Source organism: Morone saxatilis, unplaced genomic scaffold (assembly GCF_004916995.1).
Source record: "Morone saxatilis isolate NCDOM2014 unplaced genomic scaffold, NCSU_SB_2.0 Contig7, whole genome shotgun sequence".
In the NCBI taxonomy this organism is placed as follows: Eukaryota; Metazoa; Chordata; class Actinopteri; family Moronidae; genus Morone; species Morone saxatilis.
In genome coordinates this window covers 9,368,781-9,378,485 of record NW_023340246.1, presented here as the reverse complement: position 1 = coordinate 9,378,485, position 9,705 = coordinate 9,368,781, and the positions used below count along the sequence as shown (strand labels likewise).

The 9,705-nt window shown below is 44.5% G+C and overlaps 1 protein-coding gene across 1 annotated transcript; it reads left to right on the top strand.

Moving 5' to 3' along the window:
* Positions 1–7,780: 7,780 nt before the first annotated feature.
* pou3f2a (POU class 3 homeobox 2a) lies at positions 7,781–9,705 on the top strand. Its single transcript, XM_035678197.1, has one exon. The coding sequence runs from the start codon at positions 7,781–7,783 to the stop codon at positions 9,164–9,166; it is 1,386 nt and encodes a 461-aa protein (XP_035534090.1). The 3' UTR covers positions 9,167–9,705.

Genomic DNA, 9,705 nt, shown 5'->3' with positions numbered 1-9,705 from the left:
AGGACAGAGTGGCAAGCCTCAAAGAGTGAGGTTGAGGTAGAATAAACACACGCTAAGCACATTGCACAGTTAAAAAATGTTGATTCTCTAGAAAGGACATTTATATATTGTGTTCTGTATCTGAAAACAAAATCTGACATGATATCTGCTGCACTGGGAGATGTCATGACAGAAACAAACCTGTTTGAAATAAAATCCTCTTTTATCTATTCAGTTCAAGAGTGTATACATACATTTTAGCTTGATATAGCAAATTTATTTACTTAAGCCTACTACAAGAAGTTTATAACTGGTTATGAAACAGTCTCAGTTAAGTACTGATGCTTCTATATGACCTACATTAACAAAGACTACCAGTGAGAAGATTGGCTATTTCTATATAGTCATTGTTAATGCCTGCCACTGGGTCAGATTTGGTTTGATTCCTATTAAAATCAATGAAGCAAGACAGGGCAAAGACTACCGTTTTTGTCCACCGTGGCGCCAGAATCAACAAAAAAATTTTTTTTGTTGCTGCTTGAAATATGAAATAAAAACCTGCTTTATTTACTCAGTTTGGCTTTGATATTTCTGATTTCTTGACTTAATATTGATGTATAAATGTCAGTATACAACAAGTTTAACCCAAAAACAATTGACAGAGACAAAAAGAAATACCCAGTTACTATATAATACATAGAAATATAATACATATAATACAAGAAAACTTTGTGCAGGCCTATGAGCAGTACTAAAGTAGAATATTAGTGTGTGAAGAGCAGCTCACCTGCATATTCTCACTTTAAAAGTGCGGACAATAAGAGTGACGTGAAGTGACAACATGGTGACAACATGATCAACTGAAGAGGCCCAGACCTCATCCAAGATGCACCTCCCTCTTCCTCTTTTTCGGGGCCACTGTCCTCTCCTTCCATATCTTTCTTATCATATTGTTGCCATCCATTCATCTCCAAAACAGGAGAGCTCACCTTCGGCCCCCTGCTCTGATGTGTAATTGAGCAATTTAGTAACTAGTGTTTGCACCTGTGAGTCATCAGTGTGGCCAATTGATCATTTCGCTTCAGCGTTTTGAAGGACAATGCTGTCAACATGAACACAACAGACTTTAGTTATGAAGATTGTGCCAAATGTGGTGAATTGTGTGCAGTGGAAGTGGAAGTGTGATTTAGTGTGGCCATCTGAGTGAAAAATGGAAAATGTGCCTGTATTTTTGGAGAAATGGTTTCAAGGGTTTGAGATAGTGGTGTCAGGTTTTCGTCATTGTGATTCAGGTTCTGGTGTTAGCATGTAAACAGTTCAGGCAGAAGATTTATTAAAACTCTTGTAATACAATCAATACTTTGTCTTCTAAGTATACTAATAAATTACTGTTGTTTCAAGACATGTCTATTACATTTAGTGCCACATTTGAGCAATGTTAGCTCTCTTGCTAAAGGTTAGATGAAAAGATCCATTCTATTCTAATGTCTGTGCTGTTTACTTAGAGCGAATACTGGAGACAGGAGGAAACAGCTAGCCTGGCTCTGTCCAAATGTACCAAAATCTGCCTACCAGTTCCTCTTAAGCTCCTCTAACTAACATGTTACATCTTTAATCTGTATAAAGTATAAAAATGACTGTTGTTGTTTTATGCACCGCTAGCTGTTTCCCCCTGTTTCTAGTCTCTGTGCTAAGCTAAGCTAACCAACTACTGGCTGTAACTTCATGTTAACCATACAAACATGAGAGTCTTCTCATCTAACTCTCAGCAAGAAAGCAAATGACATTGAATGTATTTCCCAAAATGTCGACATTATCAATTGTATTGGGTTTTGTGCTCAGAAATCTGTCCCTGGTGATTAGGAGAATCAGATAACTATTTAAGAAAGAGACATAAATCTCGCATTGGTAGAATTAGCTGATCACAATATAGACACGCAACAGTTTTTCCTTGCTGTTGCCCGTCCATAGTTACATTGATTAGTATCGGTAATTGATACACAGACCTGCGCTTGTAAGATCAATCCGAGCAGTGATGTCTGTCCTCCATTAGGGTGTGAAACAGTCAATCATGCATGTCAGCTCTATGTCTATAAGTCATTCTCCCCTCCATTATTGCTGTGCTGTGTGTATAACCGCCAGACACATTACTGTTTGTTTCTCCCTCTTTCACACGCATTCACATGCTGCACCTCCTCGAGCACATTTATGAGAGCTTTACTCACGCCGTTCATCCGAGTCGACGAGTCCAAATTTACTGCCTCAATCCCCTAACTAGACAGAGTGTATATCCATATAAATACAACCAGATATGTCGCTGCTGAAGGCCTATACAGCACTCATTCATATCGACTACACTCGCACGGTAACCCATTGTGTGTCCATTTGCATGGATAGCTGTAGATTTATCTGTACTGTAGGCCATAGTGCAGACTTGTGTATGGACGTGTATGGAGATTTACTCCTGTTTTAACCCCAGGGTTAGCCATCAGTATTGATTGAAACAGACTTAGCCTGATTTTAATCCCTGCTTGGCCCAAGACTATCGATCAGGGCGCTGAGCTTTCAAGTGGGTTTAACGACCTACCTGCCCCTCCTCCCGCCCTCTTTTTCTACTTGGGAAGGAAAGGGAGAGGTTTGTTATTACACCCCAAAGCAGAAGTGACGCAAGGTGTTAAGCTTGTACCTACAAGTCCGCACACCCCTCTTCCAACACACTCCTGCAACACCAAAATCATTACAGTAGCAAGTGACAGCAAGCTGCCTGTAAAATATGACTGCACTCATACTTTTCCTATCTAGAGTTTGTGTTGGACATTATAAAGCAGCAGATGAGATGAATCTGTGCACCTCGACAGCAATGTCACGGTAAAAATACCTGCTGGTGAATTATGACCACTCACCTAGAGGTAGGAGCGTCCCTTTATGTCTTTATGGGTTCTCTGAAGACAGTTATATGGGACAACATGGGAAGTCTTATAGGAGCCCTGGTGCCTTGGGACTTGGGGAGTGTTGTGAATTTATAGTTCTACAGAACGGTCACCACTCTGATTGGTCCGGCACAGTAATGCTAGAAATGGAGAAGCTGAGCTTTTGAGTGTGTGCGTATGTGTGTTTTCTTTCCAGCGCTTTGCAGAAATACAAATTTGAGTGAATTTTTGCTTGTGGAAACATTTGTCACTTCGTATATGTGTGTGCATGGTGTGTGTGTCTGTGTATGTGTGTGGCTGCGTGTGTGAGGGATGGTTACTGTGCTTGGCGTTTCTCCTCCATTTGTCCTCCCAGAGGCAGATCAGGCGAAGGGGAAATAAATTGGAGAAAGAGAATAAATCAATGCTAAACTGAGCACCAGTGAGACCTCCTAACCCTGAAACTGTCACACACACACACACACACACAAAATGTGCCCAGGGAAAATGTTGTATAAGTCTGTATATATCCATAGAAACCTTAACTCACACACACAAGCTAAGAGAAGTGAAAAGGGGGTGGTTAGGTGTGTATTACACAGAATATATATGGTTGTTGGGGATATAATCACACCCTCCTCAGTTCTTGAGCTTTCTGACACTTAAACTATTTACAGTGCACACACTTCACATATCTTTTGCTCTTAGATGACAGTTCAACTGCTTTCACTGCTCATTCTTTCAGTGGTTTCATACAAACAATTCAACTGCCTACAGCGCTTAGACTTGAAATTTAAATTTCAGTCTTTTGCTACACATCAACTGACACTTTAATAATTCCACATTATTTATACATCCACTATTAAACTTATTTATATTTTTCAACTGACAGCAAATATTCAAACTGATACTGCACTTAAACTATCTTTGATGCTTCAAATTCAGCTGAAATTTCAAAGGCTTTCGTCATTTACAGTTCAACTGACATTTCAGCTGCTATATTTATTTATGTGTTTATTTAACAATATGTACAATGCACATTAATAAACATCACTGTAAATCTGCTTACTGTTAATATCCCAGAAGCTATTTTTCACCTGTAGTCCCTGGACGGTTGTCACCTGTTATTCTGGGCAACAGGTGCTTTCACACTTCATCTAACAGTTAAACTGTCTTCACTGATTACTCTTCAAATTGTAGTACAACTACTTTCAGTGCTTTCACTTACAGTTCAATTGCCTACAGCACTTTTACTTAAAACTACAATTTTAACTGCCTCCAGCCTCTGCACATCAGCTGACACTTTAACTATTTAAAGCGCACTCAGTCAGGCTTAAGCTTCAACTAATTTCAACTGGTTTCATCTCTTACTCTTTAAATTACAATTCAACTACTTTCATCTTTCACATTTCAACTTACAGTTCAACTGCTTTCACTGCTGTTTTTAAATGATACATTTCAAATTCTTTCAGCTCTTAAAAAGAGACCTGAAACCTTTTCAGTGCTTCACCTTCAGTTGCAACTCCCCATTCAATGTGTCAAATGCAAACAATTAACAATTTAACACATTTTAACCTATTAAGTTATTGCACCTGCAATTGTCAGCGTGAGCTCACATGAATTTTCCTTTTACCTTTTCTTGTACATCTTTAGGATTGTCTTGCACAACTCTCTCTCTCTCTCTCTTTTTCTCTCAAACACACACATCAGCAAACACACCGCAGTGCTCATCCTATTGGAAGAAATCAATGTATCAGTGTGTGCGGAAACAAGCTGGATGTATTTCCTGACTGCAAAAGACAGAGCACCAAAACAGCATCCTGACATCACTCTGCAGTTTCTACAGACACAATCTGCACTGTACCGAGCTGAGGCTACGCAGTTCACGCAGGCTACAGATGGAGCCGAGCACTGGCGGATGGGGGTCAGAGGGAGTGTGTAGATTGGGATTATGGGGGTGCATTGGGGAAAGGCTCTTCAGTGTGTTTTCTATTCAACCTAAGTCCTCTAAGACCTCCTCATCTCTTCTGAGAGCAGCAAGCTGAGATCTGATCTAATGCCGAGTGCCACATGCGAGTGTGTTTGTGAGAGAGACACAACACTTTGATGAGAGCCTGCTGGGTATGTGAGTGTGTATGAGTAATAAACGAGTCCACGGTGTGTGTGTGTGTGTGTGTGTGTGTGTGTGTGTATGCTTGTGTGCTTATGTTTAGGGGTAATGAAGGAGTCCAGGGTTTATATATTTCTGTGTGTGCGCTCCATGTCTGTGCACTCTCCCTCATCCCTGAAGGGTTGTTTGGGGTATTCTGTGCAGGTTTTGCTCAGGGGGGAGGTGAGTTCTTGGGGTCTTTCATTCAGATGTAATTAGCCCAGACAATGGCCTGGTTAAAGCTGGAATCCTTCGAGCCCCCTCTCGCTTTGATTGTGTGGGCCAGCTGTGGAGGAATGGCCATTATCTCTCTGTGTCCGGCAGCATAAAGAAGCCCCCCTGCCCAAGTTACCCCTGCGTTAGAGTTCCCACAGGGGGAGGGACATGGTCCGGTCACACACTGGCCTGGAGAAAGTGAAAGCAACCAGAATACTGGTTCACTTGCAAACATTCACTCACATAAATGGCTTCACCTCACACTTGAACCACTCTTTCTTAAACTAATGTGGGGAGCGGGTGGCACTATTTACACAAGAGCTAAAAAGTGGCTTTTCACATCTGGATTTGAAGAGTACCGGCCATGAATACAATTTTAGTGCCGCACTTCTACAACTGAGAAAAAACTCAATCTTCAGATAGACATGTAAAAAGCCTTTATTCTATAGATATATACAACGCTTGTGTGTTTGTTTTTGTTCCATCTCTGTGCGTTTCAATCATAAATATGTCATAGAGAGTTCTGCCTGCGCATAGGGACACTTACGCCCATTAGACTTGCGAAGAAATTGAATCTTTACAGCACTGGGGCCCTATAATTACTGTTAATTTAACGCTCAGATTCTCCATCATTAACTCCCACTCCTGAATACAGAACGAGGGACATGGAAACACAGACAGTATGTGTGTGGAACCACAGCATGTGTTGACAGCATACCCAGCCCTTTGACTGAATTAACAGTGACCTCTTCGTCTTGTAAGAACAGGACTCGCATCGTTTATGCGTTATTAAGTCCTGTAATTGGGCAGCCAGTAGTTTGCATATTAGTCTATTAGGATAATATGTTTTGCTTCTCTCAACACACGACTTGCCAGAGCCCCTGGCGACACATTTGGTAATTCTCAGAATTACACCCTAATCATAAACCAGTGTTCTTTCGATCCCTATAATTCAATGTGTCAGTTTATGTCTGCGCATCCTTAGCTTGATTAGATTTAAAGTATTTATCAATTAGCCAATCACTTCCTATGTGGAATTTTATTGTGCTGTGGTCTTTAATAATGATATAAGGGAAATGGACAAAGACTTTCTTTGTCCTTTGTGAGACTTTAAGACTTTAAATTAGCAAAATATGTACACATATATTTTCACTGGTGGCCGTGATGTTGCAGGGCACCTCTGTTTGAAGGTGAAACTTGCATATTTTTTGTCCTTTGAGGTTCCTTTAACCTCTTATTAGCTGTTATGTTTTACAGCCGGTGTCCCACTTTGAGCCAATAAAATCACATCTCCTAAATACCAGTAGTTGCCAAAGTAGGTCCAGGGACCCCCCAGGGGTCTAAAAGGGTTTCGGGGGGGGGCTCAGCAGAATGAGGATTAGTTTGATTTCAATATTGTTCATTCATTTAGAGATAGGACTGGCAGATTAGTGCTTTGATGAATTTTCACTAAACTACTTATTTTCTTACCACCAGTGCCAAGAGATGACAAAACTGGCCTATCAGATGAGAGATGGAAGAAGAATTCAAATCCTTAACTTAAGTTGAAGTAGTAATAATGTAGAAATCCTGCATTCAAAAAAGTAGTATTGAAAATAAAACATTAAAGATAAAATCCTACTTATTATGCAGAAGAGAAGAGTTTGAGAGTGTAAAATATATATTGCTGTATTATTATTTAGCAGCAGCGTTTTTAATAATCCTCATATAAATACTGACAATTCAAGGCCTGTTTCTTTTTTTTTTTTAGGGGGGGGGCAAGCCTCGCGTGCCGCTGTGTGTGCATCCATCTCAAAGTTTACCCAACAAGCAGGTGTAAGGGTGCACGGTGGGCGCAGAGCTGGCTGAAGGATCCATTCTTGCAGCCTCCTCTCTTTGGCCCCGAGCTGCCCTCTCCGCGCGCCCCCCATTATTTGCCCCGACGGCCGAGCGCGCGGCCCCAATGAGCCCTTTGGAACGGAACGAAAAGAAGGAGCGAATTGCAGCTGTGACGTGGGCGTTGTTCCATTCACCGCGTTCGCCATGGCAACGGGGCAGAGGCCCTGGAAGCACGCAGCCCCTCTCTCTGGACAGCGTCCTGAGGGCAGAGAGGCAGCTGGAAGTTTCTCCTCATGATCACTGCTCACTGTTTCATGGCTTCAAATACACAGAGATTTGGATTCAGGTTTCAGGTTGGGCAGTTTCGAGGATTTGGGTGCTAAAAGTTATAATTTGGAGCGCATACATGTGGCCACTTACATCAATTAATGTGTGAATTCGGTGTGTCTTTTTTCTAACTTTTACGCACCGTTTTTGACACACGAAGGAAATAAATGTGACCCACTGACCCAGATCAATGTTAATAAAGTACTTCCAGCATAGAGGAAAATGTTTTTTTTTTCTTTCTTGTAGCTCAGCTTGTTCAGTCTTTTCTGTGTTTACACTCCGCAGCCGGATTTCTCCCTCCACTTTGTACTCTAGCATGCTGCAGGACTGCTAGTATTGTTGGGCAGAGTGATTGGGGTTTCTGTACAATCTCCCGTGACCAATGAGCGGGGTGCTGTCAGGGGTAACCACATCTGTCAACCGTTCTTGGCCAATAAAGAGCGGAGCGAGGCGGACCACAGGTGCGCGCCTCTGCGTCCCCTTGGCACAGCGCCCGGGAGATGCTGGAGAGAGACGCCTAGCTGCCCCGTGGCGCAAAAGAGTTACTGTCAAAGGCAGCCTCCTTTTAACTCCAGCTATCACTCTGGCTCCGATAGTTATGGCGACCGCAACGTCCAACCACTACAGCGTCCTCACCACCCCCAGCAGCGCGCCGCCGCCGCACTCGGAGTCCGGGAGCATGCAGCAGGCGGCAGCGTACAGGGACGCGCACACCCTGCTCCAGAACGACTATAGCACGTTACCGGGCGGTGGACATCCGCTCAGCCACGCGCACCAGTGGATAACGGCGCTGTCTCACGGTGACGGCGGGGCGCCCTGGCCATCTAGTCCCCTCGGAGAACAGGACGTGAAGCCCGTACTGCACGACAGTGACCGAGAGGAACTGCAGAACTCCAGCAGTCTGCAGCAGCAACAGCAGCAGCAACAGCGACACCCTCACCTAGCGCACCAGCAGGCGCATCACGACGCCAGAGCATGGCGAACCAGCACAGCCACCACGCACATCCCCGGTATGGCGACATCTGAGGGCCAGAGCCTGGTGTATTCCCAGTCCGGCTTCGGTCTGATGCCGGGGGGAGAGCAAGGGGGGATGCACCACCACCCCCTGCGGGACGAGGACCACCACAGCCACAGCCCGCACCTCAGTGAACATGGAGGCGGCCCAGGGGCCCACCAGCAGTCTCTCTCACACCATCACCAGCACGGGGGCCATCAGGACCAGTCAGACGAGGACACGCCGACCTCCGACGAGTTGGAGCAGTTCGCCAAGCAGTTCAAACAGCGACGTATCAAGCTGGGCTTCACCCAGGCGGACGTGGGACTGGCTCTTGGGACGCTGTATGGAAACGTCTTTTCTCAGACCACCATTTGCAGGTTCGAGGCGCTTCAACTCAGCTTCAAAAACATGTGTAAACTCAAGCCCTTGTTGAACAAGTGGCTGGAGGAGGCGGACTCCACCTCGGGGAGCCCCACTAGCCTGGATAAAATCGCGGCACAGGGAAGGAAAAGGAAAAAGAGGACCTCCATCGAGGTGGGCGTCAAAGGGGCTCTGGAGAGCCATTTTCTCAAATGTCCAAAACCAGGAGCAGCGGAGATCAACTCCCTAGCGGACAGCCTGCAGCTGGAGAAGGAGGTGGTGAGGGTTTGGTTTTGTAACAGGCGGCAGAAGGAGAAGAGGATGACACCCGCTGGGGGACAGATACCAGGAGGAGAGGACATGTACGGGGACACCCCTCCTCATCACGGAGGACAAACTCCTGTTCAGTGACCTCCAGTCCGTTATTCTGAGCAGAACACGGACCCCTTACGGAGGAATAATGCCTCCTTATTTGTTTGATTCTCTGTGCCGGACCGCTCGGAACTGGACCTCAGCCAGTTTAAATGTCGGACCCACGGACACACAGTGGGGATATACAGTGGCACTCAAGCACTAAAAATACGCATAGTAGAGAGCTGTATGGAGAGGTTTCATGCCGCGGAACTGCCAAGCATATTGGGATACAGCTGGTGTGTGCTAACCAAAAAAGAAAAAAAAAAAGAAAAAACAGCGACATTGATACGAAACGCTTTTACCTTCTACCGAGGCGCCGTTATGTCATTATGTAATGTGTCATTAAAGAAAGGCGAGAGTGTGAGATGGACACGAGGTGTCCGCAAGGGGGGAAAAATATAAAAACAAGCTTGGGGCTCGATGATAAGTCGCAGTCAGTGTGGGTAAATAAACGCCATCTTTCCATCATAACAAAAGCAACAGGGGTTCTTCGCAGCTTGTGGCAAGAGAGGGCTGAAATGGCAGACACCTGCTGT